This window comes from Vigna unguiculata, chromosome 10 (assembly GCF_037176805.1).
Source record: "Vigna unguiculata cultivar grain cowpea cultivar isolate G323 ecotype 2 chromosome 10, ASM3717680v1, whole genome shotgun sequence".
Classification (NCBI taxonomy): Eukaryota; Viridiplantae; Streptophyta; class Magnoliopsida; order Fabales; family Fabaceae; genus Vigna; species Vigna unguiculata.
The window spans coordinates 966,915-982,941 of record NC_140801.1 but is presented as its reverse complement, the minus strand read 5'-3'; the positions used below and the strand labels follow the sequence as shown (position 1 = coordinate 982,941).

Here is a 16,027-nt window from a genome sequence, read left to right as displayed (position 1 = left end):
AGTTCTAATGAGATAAGTGATGAACACAAGTTGGAATTGGAGAACAGTATAAAAATTAAATAAAAATAATTACAACAATTTAATATATAATTTTGCAAAAAAAAAACTAAAAATAAATTTTAAATAAAATATCTCATTCGTAAGTTCTCTTAAACTATTGGGTCGCCTTTGATTATATCTAAAATACTACAAACACTTGTAAAAAATCTTATGCATGATACACTTTTTATTCTACCTACCTTTACATAACTACAATGTATGGATCATGTATTACATATACAAACAAAAATCATGACCATATCATTTTTTATTGTAGAATAAAATAATTCCACAATTTTGGTCTATAGTGTTTCTTCTTGGTTGTAGTTGTAAATAGTGACAGTGCCTTTTCAACTAAAGTTTTTCTTAAACACACTTAAACATTACAAATATGCAAATATCTGAAGTGTTATGAATGGAAGAAAGGAAATAAAAACCATGTAGTGGTTCAACAATAAATGAAGCAAAACCTAGATGGTCTACTCACAATGCTACATTTTTTATTTTTTTTATCGGCAAATTAAATGATATATTAATAATAAAGCATTTGAAATGCTTTAACCCTTTTACACAGAAAATAACTAGTTCATCAATTACAAAACCAATACATATACCATATAGTTTTAGCTACCAAGAACATTTTCATCTTGCTGTAGATTTTCACAAAGGATTATAAATACTATCCTATACATATAGGTAAAGTGAGAACATGAGGATATTCTTTTACTCATTTATGTTATACTCAGTCCTCAAGCACAAAATATCGGCTTGTCACAAGTTACAACCACTCCTCTTGCATATTGAAATGCAAGTGAAGAAAGTGGTTCCAATGAATTTCTAGGTAGACCTCTCCCTGCAACTACTCTACAAAGAGCTCATCCAACCATAGAATAGAGTGGTTAATCCATATAGAGAGTTGAAGACTACATCTGCAAGGAAAAAAAAAGCACTCTAGATCAAAGTCTAGGCTATAAGTTAGAAAACCAAACACATGTAGCCTATTATTGCCCCTAGCTCATTAAAGCAAAAAGGATAAAAAGTTTCTAAACTATGGACCTTAAACACAGAATGGGACATAGGCACCAATCAGAAAATGAAAAATTTACATTTGTCATTTTATTTTTCAACTATGCTCATACCTTCACTTGGGTCCAACTAAAGATCTCTTTAGGGTATGGTACACCATTCTTAAAAACAATATTGTTCCTATGATTCCATAAAGTCCATACTATAGCAATCCACACCCATTTCCATAACATATTACCTTTGAGGTCTAGCCTAAAAGATGAAAATGTTCAAAATGTGCTTGAATTTGGTTATGGCTTACCCCCAAGTTCCCGGTCCATTTGTTACACATATTCCATATGTTGGTAGCCACTTTACAGGTAATCAGAAGATGATTGATGATCTCATCTTGCTCACCGCACATAACACAACTAACATTGTTTTAAAAAAACCATTTATGTCTTAAGTTAATCATTGTCGGCATCCCATTTAGAATAGCTCGCCATACAAAGAACTTTGCAGATGGTATAACCTTTACTCTCCAAAAGCCCTCAAAGAATTATTTTTTATCTGAAGGGCATGAACCTTGCAACAAATTATATGCTGACTTAACCGTGTATATCATATCTTCCCCATTATTCCACATCCACATATTGGTTCTTCCTCTAATAAGATTTTTTCTAACAATTTCTTCCAAGAACGTTTCAATTTGAGGTTTCTCCCATTCAAACCAATGTCTTCTCCAAGACAAAATCCATTCCCATCTATCATTGTCCCACTTCCCACATTCGCTTATTGTTTTGTCTTTGTTATATGTGTTGGCATATAACCTAGGATAAGTCTCCTTAAGTGATCTATCTCCCATCCATTTGTCTTCCCAAAATAAAATACTATTTCTCGAACCTACTTTCCACCTCACATTCTCTTCAAACCATTTTCTGTCATCACTAGATCCATAAATCTTTCTTAAATCTTTCCACCATCTTGATTCACTTTGAACAGTCTTTCTATCATCCAAACTTTTCCAAGATCCATATATAGACTTTAAGACATCTTTCCATAGCCCCTTTTCACCAATACTTAATCTCCACTTCCACTTATCCAAGAGAGCTTCGTTAAATAGTTTTATATTTTTGATACCTAAACCACCCTCTCCTTGGTTTACATAAAGTTGCCCTCTTCATCTAAACTGTTTTACTCCCTTCTAAGCCCCAATCCCATAAAAATTTTCTTTGTATTCTCATTATATATGTGCTAACTCTGATGGATATTTTAAATAAAGACATATAATACACCAGTATATATGTCAAAAATGCTACATGGAAAAGGAAACGCAAACCTTTTTAGTTGAAGATCATAAAACTTATGTGGGATATTCCTTATTTTTGAATCCTTCTATATGTCTCTTTTTTGATTGAATCTTCTTTTTGTATGTTTCATTAGAACACCCCAAATGGTTTTTATTGATTTATTCTTTATTTTTGATAGAAAAAAAAAATGATTCAGTTGTTTTGTAGTTCTGTTTTGTAGTTCTGTTTTCTAGCTCAATTCTTTTTGTTTCAGTTGTTGTGTAGTTTTATCTTTGTGTTTTGAAGCATGGTTCTCTTTGTTTTGAATCTTTTCGAATGCTCTTGTATGAATTACCCCAAGTGTACTTATTGTATATTTTCTTTGTTATCGATAAAACATAAAATAAAATAGAAATAGAAATAGAAATAGAAATAGAAATAGAAATAGAGACATTAAATATATAATTAAATAATGTTCAGATAATACAAACCTAATTTTTCTTTTAAAATGGTCATATGTGACTATGATTCAAAGATAAGACTGGATATGATATATATCCAATATGTTTATATGTTTATGTGAAAAATAACAAGATATTATATATATATATATATATATATATATATATATATATATATATAATTAAAAGTATGATAGAATATATAATTATTATTTTGTGAATCAAAATTAAAATTATATATATTAAATATTGTTAACATAAAAAAGATATATTCATTGTCATCATATTAGTATTATTGTCTAATAAATTTAGATACTTCATTAAAATATCGAACATGGATAGATATGTAATCTAAATTGAAATATTAGTGTATATCATAACATGTGACTATAAAGATGACTATTAATCTTGATTGTTAAAGTTAAAATTAATAATGTTTTGTTAGAAATGTTTTTGTTAATAATGTTACAACGTAGAAAATGTTGACAAAGTAAATAAAGCATAATTTTTTGTTTGAATAATTTCGAAGGCAAGATTGAGTTCAGTTCCCCTTTTAACAGCAACTCGAAAGTCAGGAATGTTAAATGTTCAGATCTCTGCATGCTCACACCAACCAAATTATGAAGTATTTGACACTCATAAGCATCAACAGTATGCCAAACATTTAAAAATAAAAAAACGAAAATTCACTCATGACATGAAAAACTTAAACTTGTAAACTAATAAAATATGAATGAACTTGCTCTTTATCTTTTATTTTTCTTTTATAATTCATATTGATAAGTTGCAAACAATATGGATGAACTCCTATTAATGTTCTATTATCTCATAATCATTAACTGGGTGTCATCTTTCATATAAATGAATTAGCTTATTACAATTAAATTAATTGCATGCAATGCAATTGAACTAATTTTTCTGTGTTGTAGCTGTGGATAGTCACAATATCTTTTCAACTAAAACTTTTCTGAGAAACACTTGCAGGTCTCAAATCTGCAAATCTGTGTGTAGCACCAATGAAAGCAAGGAAATTCAAAAGATGTAGTGATTCAACAATAAAGAAGCAAAACCTTGAAGGTCTATTCAACAAGGAATGCTAGATAATGAAAATGGAAACACAAACCTTTTTAGTTAAACATCATAAAACCTATGTATGATATTCTTGTTTGTGTATCCTTGTCTTTGTACCTTCTTGTGATTGAACCTTCTTTTTGTATGTTTGGTTAGAACACCCCAAATATTCCTCATTAATAAATTTTTTATTGTTGATATAAAACAAATTTCAGTTGTTTTGTAGTTCTGATTTCGTTGCTCGATTCTTTTTGTTTCAATTGTTTTGTAGATTTGATTTTTTTCTAATGCTCTTGTAAAAGAATTTAAATACCCCAAGTGTTTCTTTTTCCCATAAAAGATAAAATAAAATAAAAGTAAAAAAAGAGACGTTAAATATATAATTAAATAGTGTTCAGATAATTAAATAGTGTTCAGATTAATCTTGATTGTTAAAGTATAGTCATTATAATTGTTGTTTTTATATCATTGTAATTTTTGTTTCTATACCCAGTTTGTGATGATGGTGAGTGGAAAAAAGGATTTTATGTCACCTTTTAAGGAAAGGAATATACTCACGTTTAGGATGCAAATGTCAACAATCATGTTCTTAAGGTTTTAGCCTCGGAGGTTGATACTGTGGAAGCTTTGATGTAAAAGCCCTTGTTATTCTGTTGGGAAGTTCGTTCTGATTGGGTTTGCGGTTGTTAATTTGTTGTTGAATGTGAACCTTTATCCTTTGTTTTGTCTGTTGGTGTATTTGCTAGCATATTCTTTTCTTTTTTTTTTTTGTATAAGGGTTGGGGCAACCCTATTGTCCTTATTTTCAATTCATATTTTTTATTGCTGATAAAAAAAAAAACTATCCTAAGTGGGGTATTGGTGAAGGAAAGTCGTAGTTCTTTTTTTTTTAATGTTGCATTTAGATAAGGCAATTTAACGGAGTAATTCATTTATTTAGAAAATTTGAAATTTTTTGAAGTAACATGACTTTTGGACGAGGAAATTAAAAAGAAATTGAAATTGAGGAATTTTAAGTATTTCAAATAAATAGAATTTGAAATTCACTTAAAAAAGAAAAAAATTGAAATATCACTCATTTTCACTCCATATATCACTCCAATCACAAAGGTTGAGTTGAGTAGGCCTGTGATGAAGGTCAAGCCAAATCAACTTGGGCTAAAGGTTGAGTCAAGTCGGCCCAGAACGAAGATCAAGCCAAGTCGGCATGGGTCGGTGGTTGAGCTGAATCGACCAGGGCCAATGGTCGAGCCGAATCGACCTGCCGAAGGTACAACCAAGTCAACCCTGGTCGAAGGTCGAGCTAGTGGTTTGGGCCAAAGGTTGACCCGAGGTGGTCGGAGCCGAAGTTGAGCTAAGTCGGCCCGGGCTAAAGTCGAGCAAAGTCGGTCTTAGTTGAAGGTTGAGCCGAGTCAATCCGATAGTTGAAAGTCAAACCAAGTCAAGTCGAATCGAAGGTCGAATAGAGTCGACCTAGACCAAAGGTTGAACCGAGTTGATCTGTGTCGAAAATCGAGTCGAGTCGACTCAAGCCGACGAGCGAGCGGAGTCAACTCAGATTGAACAAATCGAAGATCAAGCAAAGATGGTCCGAACCGAAATCAAGCCAGGTCGATTTGGACCAAAGTCAGAGTAAATTAAAGAGTATGATTTGATACGGTTCCAATAAACATTTATACGAAAATCATTTAAAAGTCATACCTTATATAATTATACTTCTTAAGTGGTAGTAGTAAATTAGCCACGAACTTCACATTGTGCAAGCGATATATAACATTATAATATTGAAATTTGAGACCATTTCTCCAATTTTTCTACTTGCATTGTGGAAAAAAAAAAAAAGTCTATAAATAGCCTCCACAATAGAGAGGAATCCTCAAGTCGTTCATTCTCCATTTCACAGCCTTCTTCTATTCTTCTGTCTTGAACACTTTGATATAATGTCGTCATTCCTCTTGTTTGGTTTGGTGTTTTTAAGCCACTTCATGGGTGGATTCAATACACCATTGCCACCTCCAAGCTACGGAGATCATGTTTCCATTCTGAGCATAGATGGTGGTGGCATCAGAGGACTTATTCCAGCCGCTGTTCTTGTTCACTTGGACTCTAAACTTAAGGTCCAATTTCTACTATATTATCACTGCGTGTGGGTTTCAACTTTTTAAGCAGTTATCTCACAAACTCATGTATTCTAGGATTAAAAATCGTACTATATACACACTACAACAAAAATCACTTTAGACAACGGCATAAAATTATGATATAAATTATAAAAACCATGGACTAAAGATTAGACCACAATTTTTTAGGCGTGGTATAGGTGAGTGCAGCTATAGGTAATAGACAACGGTTTTTAGTATGACAATATTTTTAAAACCGTTGCTTAAAATTCTCACAATAGACAACAGTTTTACATGTTGATTTTATACCTTACATATGTTTTTAGACTACATTTTTACTAATTTTGTCCACATAGTTTAAAGCAACAATTATATAATCATGGACTTTCATGATATTTATACATCATTTATAAAAATGTTGTTTATTATATGTTTAAGCTACATTTATTTAGCCGTTGTCTATTTTAGTATGGTCTAAATTATAAATCGTTGTAGTGACATTAATTGTAACATTGAGATTGTGTTTTTGTTGCAGGAAAAGGATTCAAACACATCGTTAGCAGATTATTTCGATGTGATATCAGGAACAAGCCCTGGTGGACTCATGACTCTTATGTTATCAGCTCCAAACGCATCTGATTCCAATCGTCCTCTCTTTACTCCATCACAAATTGTACAGTTCTACAAGAGATATGGCCCTGATATATTTAAACCTAGGTAAGTAACATAGTCATAACAACTATTTGAGACATGTTATATCACCAAACATAATTAAGTTTCTAAACTTTAGAAGTAAATGTAACTGGGTAAAATTTAATAAAAATGGTTTAGTTATTACCTTTGTCTTAGTAAGTTTGCTGAAAGGCTTGGGTTCTTGTGATGTAAAACCATGCAGTATTATCGACCAATGTCCCAAGTATGATGGAACGGCCTTAGGAAATATAACTCGTCAGATATTGAAAGATACACGACTCGATCAAACGTTGACGAACGTGGTAATACCAACTGTTGACGAGAAGAAAGCCAAACCAGTTATATTCTCCAACTACAAGGTTAGCATGCTATATAAAAATCGTGTACATGCATGTTTGCATGAAAAAATGTTATAAAATTTAACATTGTGGTTTGGATGATGCAGCTGAAGACAGAAAGTTACTTGAATGCGAAACTCTCAGATATAGGTCTTGGCACTTCGGCTGCACCAACTTATTTTCCACCTCACGAATTTCAGAACGATGGTGTTGAATTTGACTTGGCTGATGGTGTTCTCGCTGCTAACAATCCAGTAAATATTCATCACTAACTCAAATTATATATATAAATTCATGTTTTTTTACCCTAAACAGATTGTAGTAGCACGTAAGATTTTAAACTAGTTAAGACCTAGTAAATCTTTTGCAAGAAATATGGAGAAATATGTGAAGAGTTTGATTGAATACTTTAGGCCATGGCTGCTGTGAGTGAAGTGATACAAAACAATGGGGAAAAGGAAATTCTGTTGCTGTCATTCAGGACAGACATGACGCATTACTACCTTGCCACTATCTTCCCTGGCCTCTTACCTGCAGATAACTATCTTCGAATTGAGGTATACATAGTTAGGTTTTTGTGCTTAAATTTTTCAATATACCTATAATTGAAGAAAACAAAACAGAAAATGAATTTAACAAGGAATAATGTATGAGTTAAAATGATTGATGATATGTCTATGTAATTGCAGGAGTATAACCTGGATCCATCCATGGAAAGAATAGATAATGCTTCTAAAACGAACATGGATAACCTTGAAAACGTGGGAAATGACCTGTTACCCCAAAAAGTTAAGAGGATTAATGTCAATACTTTTCTCCCATATGAACTTGACCAAACAAATGCTCAAGCTCTTGACAAGTTAGTACAATCACTTTCTCAAGATGTTTTTTTTACTACTATGTATGTTTAATATCAGTAGCATGACTTATTTGATAAAAAACATGTTATAGAATTGTAAATACTTTTATACTATGTTTTCTTTTTGTTGATTATATATTAATACTGATTTTGAGAGAGTTTGTTTTCTTAAGGTTGGCTGAGGAATTATATGCAGAGAGGCAATTGCGTCTGAAAAGGAAATCTATGGAAAAAGTAGGAAGACCTTTCATTGAAACTATATAAGTTCCTTATCGAGAAATCAACATCTTCACATTTATGAATAAATGTCATGTGTATGACATTGTATGACATTATATTATGTTTGTTGTAATATATGTATGTGTGTTTTATGTCGGAATAAGGTTGATGCTTTGGGGTTCTGTGTAACTCCCATTTGGAGGAACCATGGATCACGTAACATATAAGGTTCAATGTGCTTTTGAGTTTTATGTAACTTAATTTCTACGATCATTGAAGTAAGTGATTCCTTTGTTTGATACATGATAATCCCATATCATTCTAAGCTTTTTGCACTACCTCCTCAATTGTTCCTGAAAAAAAAAATCAATCAAATATAATTTTTAAATTTTAAACCGTAAAATAACAGCAACTTTGAAGAACTGTTAAACTCAAGAAAGAAGAGTTTTATAGATTAGATTCTGTGCGCATTGAAATGTGTGTTAAGTGTAAAAACCAAATAACCACAAATATCATAGCATTCAATTGAAATACGATGAAATATAGGTATGACAAAGATTGTGAAGTGTAAGCTGATGCGAATAAAGTCATCATTCCTTCTAACATTTTACTTTTACTCTTTACTTTCTAACTTTGATCAACAATTTGAATAATTTGATTAACCACCCGTTATTTCAATTAAACATGTTCCAAAAAAAGTATGTTCTCCACACTTATACTTAAAAGTTTAATTATATATATGAACCAATTATGATGGAAATAAAAAGTAATTTCTGAAAAACAAAATTGAAATGTCTATTATTTGGTATCAATTGTGTACATACACTTTTCAAATAAAAACTAGATGTTATTGTTCTTCAAAATGTCTGAACGAGTGGAAAAGGAAATGAGGAGTATTCAAAGAAATTTCATGTGAGGTGAGGGAAGGAAAATATCATATACATAGGGAAGAATGATGAATCATAAAAGTGCACCGTCAAATCTGGATATTTTACTTTTCATGAGAGTAATTTTATATATCGTGATATGAGAGATGATTTAAGTCTCAAGAGGGTGATGCTTGGCAGTGATCTGTGTGGTTAATCGGAAAAAAAAATGAGTCATTTGATCTTTAGCAACTGGATTGCAAGTGTTAAGATATCCATAAGCTCAGTCACTTTGTATCAAATTCGCGAGAACCTCATATGGCAACAGCTCGAACCTTTTTCTCATTCCTGATTGGAAAACTTGTGTTGATTTGATTTATTACTAGTTATTGTGTGTTTTTGGGAAACTCTTTTAATCTCATTGAAACTCTTTAAAATCTATGCGTGTGTGCGCGCATGTGCGTGTGTGTTTGTGTATGTGTGTGTTGTGTGTGTGTGTGGTTGTGTGTCTGTGTGTGCACTAATAAACTATTAATGATTGTCGCGAGAGAGGAACCTGGATCGGGAGCAAGTGATAGCAAGAACAAGAGAGACTGAGACCAAGACCAAGACCAAGACCGAGAGTGAGACTACAACAATGGGTCACCATGGAGACAATAAGAGCGCCTTAAATTCACGATGGCAATGGAAAACCTGAAATGCAACGATACCAAAACAAAACAAGAAGGATGTTAGAGTTTTGCAGTTATAAACAAACCTCAATGAACGAGAAGAAAAATAGGACGAAAAAGATAAATGAACCTCAACGAAGGACTTCATGGAGGACAAAATGGAGGAAAACGTGAGTTCTACAATGGTGGAGAAGAAGAACGACAAGTTCTACAGTGACGCGATGCAACAGAACCTCTCACAGGCTTGTAAATATTCACAAATTAACCTTCTATAGAGGGGTAAAGGTTTTGGTTCTATGTAAAACCAAAATCTATACAAACTGGCTGAGTATAGGCTATGGTTCACTCAAAGAATCGAAGCCTATACTTAGACAATTAGAGTATACGCTTTGGTTGTACATAGAATTGGGATCTATATTTAGACACTCAAGTAAAGTCTTTTGAAAACATAGTGGTATTTTTGAAATTATTGACAAAGTATAAGCTATGATTTTAAGTTAATTGAAGCCTATACCCTTACTATGTGTGTATAGACTTTGGTTCTTTGAGAGAACTGGAGCTACATTCAGGTAGTCAGGGTTAGGGATGTCGACGGAGCAGGTAGGGTACGGGTAGTAGCTCTCCCGTAACCTACCTGCTAGATAAATATTCGTCTCATACCCATATCCATATTTGTGCAGGTATATATCCGCATATTTTTTTTAATATTCACGGATATTCATATGTACCCGTGGGTATTTACAAAAGAAAATTTTAATATTTAATAAAAAAAATTAAGCATGAATTCAAATAAAAATACAATGCATAACCTTTATAAATTTCAAACAAAGGGAAAATAAGTCATTTAAATAGTGTTGAATGACAGTTTACAAACAAATGAAGATTTTTTAAAACCAATTGATAAAAAATAACCTATTCAAAATCTATGTATGTGTTAATATTTTAATAATTTCTTTTAATTTAAATTAGAGTATAGCGGGTACAGGTATTCACGGGTACGGATATTATGATACTCGTACCCGTCCCGTTAACATACAGGTATAAAAAGTACTTGTACACGTTATCCGCGGATATCCATTTTCAATATCCATTTACTATCTATTGCGGATTTTATTCGCAGATACCTACGAGTATGAATTTTTTGACATCCCTAATCAAGGTATAGGTTTCAATTAACTTATAACTGCAACATATACTTTGACGATAATTTAAAAAATGCCATTAGAGGTTTATTTTTTTTTTGAATCAAAGTATATTATTTTTGCACTAATAGAGGTTGCAAAAGACTTCCATCGACAAGCGAACATTTTCTTTTTCAAAGAAATGGCCACGTGCATAGCTCTGCTCCATTTGGTATAATTCTTATGGTTAAGAGACTGAGAAGTAAGGACAAGACCAGCTCCATCGAAATAATGCAAGAACACAAGTAACTTATTGAGAATAATTTTTGAAGTTGATTTTACATCTTTCAAATCCAATGTTAGAGATTAAACTCCATTAAGGCAAATTCTGATAAGTGATAATAAATACTTGAAGAAACCTTTGTTTAAAGAAAATATTTTATTTTATCTTAAATATCAAAAAATATATATTATTATGTTTAATTTTTTTAAATAATATTTTAGAGAAACAATGATTTTTAAAATATATATTTAGGTTTTCTTTAATGTAGTGAAAAAATATAAAATTAAAAGTTTTAGTTAAAATAAAAATATATCATGTAATTAATAAATTTTTCAATAAAAATAATACATTACTTTTTATTTCTATAAAATTTATACAAATTTTCTGAAACAATACTTTAACTTAATCAAATAGATTTGTAGTTATTCATGAGAAAAAGAAATTCTTATATCAAATCCTTGATAATTATAATTTTATTATTTTAATTATTATTTTAATCCGAAATTGTATAGTTATATAATCACGATTTTATTATTTAAATAAAAATTAAAAATTTATCATAATTTTATATTTCACAAAATCATAATTTTATATTTATATAATTTCAAATTAAAATTTTAAAAATTATAAATTATAAAATTGTAAATTAAATTATAAAATTTAAAAATAATAAAATAATATGTAATGACACATGAACAAGTGACATGCATGATTAGATAAAAAAAATTCAAATTATCATAATTAGAAATATAATTAAAAATAAAAAATATAGAGAGAGGATAATGCATCACAAAAAAGAACAAAAAATAAACACTTAAAACAAACAAGATAAAGAAGAACGACCTATCAATATAAATCGTCAAATTTATTTACGTTATCTTTATTTTTAATATGACATAATTTTGAATAAATGTTTATTCCTTTCTATTTTTTTTCTTTAAACTTATTTATTATTTATTATATCTTTTGTCTTTTACAGTAACTTTTAAATAATTTACATATGAATTTATTGTATTAGATAAAATAAAATAAAGAATTATACGAGTATCTTATTGTAGTTTCAATTATCGAAAGATATCGAAACCAACCACACTATACGAGGAAGAAGTGATGAGCAAACATTAAATCTTAAAGCTTGGAAAACCCTCTCTTCCCTGTCCCTAAGAATTGGGAGAGAGTAATTTGGTCTATAGCAACTCAATTCAACCCATCAATCCCACACCATGCAGGTACACTCTTTTCCCAATTTCTTTCAAATCCTGCGATACAATTTTTAATTTTCTTATCAATTTTCCTATCCCTGGGTGAATTAGAGTTAATTAGGGTTTTGAAATTTGGGTACCAAAATAAATTTGGGCGTTTTATGCAGGCCAGTGATAGGTTTAACATCAACTCTCAGCTCGAGCATCTCCAAGCCAAATATGTTGGAACTGGTCATGCCGATATGAACAGATTGTCAGTTTCGCTCTCATTCTTTTCCCCAAAATTCATTCTCAATTTTTGTTTTTTTTTTTTCATTTTTTTTATAAATTATTTGCCAATCGTTTGTTTTTTCTTGCCTGTAATGTGTGTGCAGTGAATGGGCAGTGAACATTCAGCGTGATAGCTATGCATCATACATTGGCCACTACCCTTTACTGGCATACTTTTCTATTGCTGAAAATGAATCTATTGGAAGGGAACGCTATAGTTTTATGCAGGTTATTTCTCTTTCTCTGTGGACATTTTTTTTTCCCCTTCAACTTACTTGCATTTTTTGTCTCTGCTTTATAATAGATGTGTCTTGTCTTTGGTAAGAGTTCAAGTGAATTGCAAGTCCCACTCTAAAAATGAGTGAAATGACTAATATACAAGTAAAAGAACCCATGAACTTATTGGCATAGTCTTTTATATAGGCTTGTTCACAACATATTAGGACTGAATCTCCCGAGAAAAACTGACAGTAGTATCAGAGCAGAGCCTATGGTTCATTCTGGTGATGACTCGACAATTATGGTATAAAGTAGGTGAAGGAACCTAAAGTTTAAGGGTTTTTTACCACTAAGATACTCGTGTTAGAGAGTTATGTGTTCCAATGTGAAGAGACTCACACCTGAGGAAGAGATTGAAGAGATTGTTAAGAGTTCAAGCTGAGTTGAAAGTCACACATATGGTAAAACTGAGTAAAATGACTAATATATAAGTAAAAGAACTAGTAAACTCATTGTCATAAAATTTTGAATTCGAAATGGTGTCCTGGTCTCTTATCCCTTATGTCTTCTTCACAACTCATTGGGGACAAATCTCCTGGTGTCTTCCTTCATAAAAACCCAATAGTCTTCTAGCTTTGATATTAAGTCAGGTCTTTATCTATGTCCAGTAGTTTGTTTCACTGTCATCTTAGTAAAAGATAAATGCTAGCAGTACACTTTTCTTTTCAGTGTTCTAATGTATTGGGAGAGTTCATGAACGAAGAGTGGGAACAGTTACTGGTGTAACTGAAGTGTCTCAAGTTAATTTTGCCCAATAGCATAGACAAGAGTGCGTTACTAATATTTCTTTGTAGTGAAATATATTAATTTCTGCCAAACATGTTGTCTATGGACTTTTGAGACAATGGTGAAAAGAAAATCACTTGTTACTTGTGATGCTTTTCTGCTGAAGTTGTTGACTGCTGCCGTTATTGTTTGCTTATCCTGTTATTTTAGTAGAGTTTTTGTGTTGGCCCAATATGGGTTGTGGATCTAACATGATGGATCATACTGTTATATCATAAAAAAATTATCCAACAGTATCTTGTTTTTATCCTAGAATATCTGCAATATCTTACCACATCACATCTTATATAGTCTTATCTTCTTAGATGTGTTTATGCTGTCTTTAAGAAGCTATGTGCTCTTTAAGATCAGGAGTGTTTTTGTTAGCATAATTGTATAAGTGAGGTTTAGTGTGCTTGTGTGTCGTTAAAACTGTAAAACATCACAGTATGAATAAGGTATTATTCATAGTCTCCCTTCGCTCAATAAAACATCATAATTTCAGCACATACATTCATAAAAGTGACCACCCTATACCACAATTATGTAGCATTTGAGCAATGTGAAGCTTCTTAATTGGAGATATGGGATGGGAAAAACATTGCGGGACAGAGCTTTGTGGTGTCTCTGAACCAGCAACGTGTTTATTCATCCTAATCCAATCAAGAGAGAGGGGGGGCCTTGGAATTCTGAAAGGAATTAGCAAGCAAGAAGTATAATTTACAATTATCTAAAGAGTAGTTATAGCATGACCCTTCTCTGAATTTTTTCTTGTCATGTTAACCTGAACTTGGATTCTCTGCTGGATCTTTAGCGTTGTTTCTTTGTTGTGTTTTCAAAAGACATTGATTTTGATATTCTAAAATATATTAAAAACTTTTTTTAATATACCAATATCAGTATATTTTGAAGGTCCATCAGAGGGACAACACCAAAAATCAACAGAGAATCCAGACCCTCTTAACCTTCTCTTTAGTGTAGTTTACAAAGTCATCATCTTTTCCTTATAAGTTATATGACAGATTCTATCTTTGGTGCAGAAAATGCTCCTGCCTTGTGGATTACCTCCAGAAAGAGAAGATGATTAATCACAAGTACAGTTTATGTAGTATTTGACAATGTATTGTGTTGTGTTTGTTATCTGATAGAGTAAACAGATGGTTGTCCTTGATTACGTATTGTAGTGATATTTCTTTAGTTTGTGGATGCTTAAGTAGTTGTTATGGAGCTTGAAAATTTTTCAAAATATGTTTAGTTTATTGTTGAATCTTAATTTTGTCTGTGTTTCTTAAATGGTGCCCTTTAGATTGAACGAACCTTGTATTCGCAACGGATTTTATGTAGTAATTATTTCCTTCGGAAATTTTAATAATGACTTCCTTTTTTGAAAGCATTATCGCACTGCTACTCCCAACATCAACTTCATTGGTTAGAATAGTTCAATACATGCATTTAAATAAAATGATGGGGTGCAGAAAGCAATTGTCCTAGGTGAGATGTTCTGGCTGTTCTTTTAGACCTTGAAGCGCCATTAATATTTTGAAAATACTTCCTGTACCTCATCGTTTTCTTCCTGCACCCACCCGATATAATATTTCCTCGAGGAGGAACTCATTTAGGTTAACAACAAAGTTTTCCTTATGTGACTATTTTTTTTTTCATAATATTATTGTATTAAACACATTTTTTTATGAAAATAAGAAAACAAGATTATGAAGCAAGAAAGATAAGAATCGCGTCATTTAACCAGTAAAGTAATTAATTAATAAATACTCAATTAAAAATTGTCATTTAATTAACAAAAATATTAAATAACAAGAACTCAATTAAAAGGTATGGAAATTTTAAGTATTCAATAAATAATAAGAATTTAATAAAAATTCAATTAAAAAATATACAAATTTATAAAAAAATAAAACTTTCACTACAATAAGTTGAAATTAAATTATACACCCAAAGTGGTTCATTAACTATCCATTTAATATTCCTATTCAAGAAAAGTCTTGAGATTAAAACTTTATAATAAAAAAGTACATGTAAATTAAAATTTTTATAAATTGAATTTGAATATCCCTTGTATTCTTTATATATATATATATATATATATATATATATATATATATATATATATATATATATATATATATAGAGAGAGAGAGAGAGAGAGAGAGAGAGAGAGGAAAGAGAGTTTTTTATTGATAAAAAATATGTAAATTGAAATTTATTTCATATTATGAGTCTTATGGTTAGGTTAATTAAGTTACACTAAAGTCGTTATGAACTTCTTTGTAACTATCTATAAACTTTAACATCCTTGTCTTATAGAAATCTTGACATTAAAACTCCATAATTGAAAAGCTTACATGTAAACTAAAATGTAATTCATATTGTAAATCTTAGGATTAGGTTAACTAAGTATAATTTGCCGGCAAAGTCTTTTACCAATGTCCATGTAATACCCATAAAACTTCAATAT

At 30.9% G+C, this 16,027-nt stretch overlaps 2 protein-coding genes across 2 annotated transcripts; both read left to right on the top strand.

Annotated features, from left to right (window-relative positions):
• Nucleotides 1-5,805: 5,805 nt before the first annotated feature.
• Nucleotides 5,806-8,139, top strand: LOC114166906 (patatin-like protein 1). The gene is made up of 7 exons (XM_085667582.1): nucleotides 5,806-5,982; nucleotides 6,521-6,702; nucleotides 6,881-7,037; nucleotides 7,124-7,270; nucleotides 7,430-7,573; nucleotides 7,706-7,875; nucleotides 8,049-8,139. The coding sequence occupies exons 1-7, from the start codon at nucleotides 5,806-5,808 to the stop codon at nucleotides 8,137-8,139; spliced, it is 1,068 nt and encodes a 355-aa protein (XP_085523708.1).
• Nucleotides 8,140-12,089: 3,950 nt separating this feature from the next.
• Nucleotides 12,090-14,824, top strand: LOC114166073 (uncharacterized protein At4g14342-like). Its single transcript, XM_028050728.2, has 4 exons — nucleotides 12,090-12,264; nucleotides 12,405-12,490; nucleotides 12,612-12,735; nucleotides 14,592-14,824. Exons 1-4 carry the CDS (start codon nucleotides 12,259-12,261, stop codon nucleotides 14,637-14,639), a joined length of 264 nt encoding a protein of 87 aa, XP_027906529.1. The 5' UTR covers nucleotides 12,090-12,258; the 3' UTR covers nucleotides 14,640-14,824.
• Nucleotides 14,825-16,027: the final 1,203 nt, after the last annotated feature.

Excerpts from the sequence above, each read along its gene's own strand:
- LOC114166906 (XM_085667582.1), top strand. The coding sequence starts at position 5,806 with ATGTCGTCATTCCTCTTGTTTGGTTTGGTGTTTTTAAGCCACTTCATG. Across the intron at positions 5,983-6,520 it reads ACTTGGACTCTAAACTTAAG|GAAAAGGATTCAAACACATC; the intron begins GTCCAATTTCTA and ends TTTTTGTTGCAG. Across the intron at positions 7,271-7,429 it reads TTCTCGCTGCTAACAATCCA|GCCATGGCTGCTGTGAGTGA; the intron begins GTAAATATTCAT and ends TGAATACTTTAG.
- LOC114166073 (XM_028050728.2), top strand. Across the intron at positions 12,491-12,611 it reads CATGCCGATATGAACAGATT|TGAATGGGCAGTGAACATTC; the intron begins GTCAGTTTCGCT and ends ATGTGTGTGCAG. Across the intron at positions 12,736-14,591 it reads AACGCTATAGTTTTATGCAG|AAAATGCTCCTGCCTTGTGG; the intron begins GTTATTTCTCTT and ends TCTTTGGTGCAG.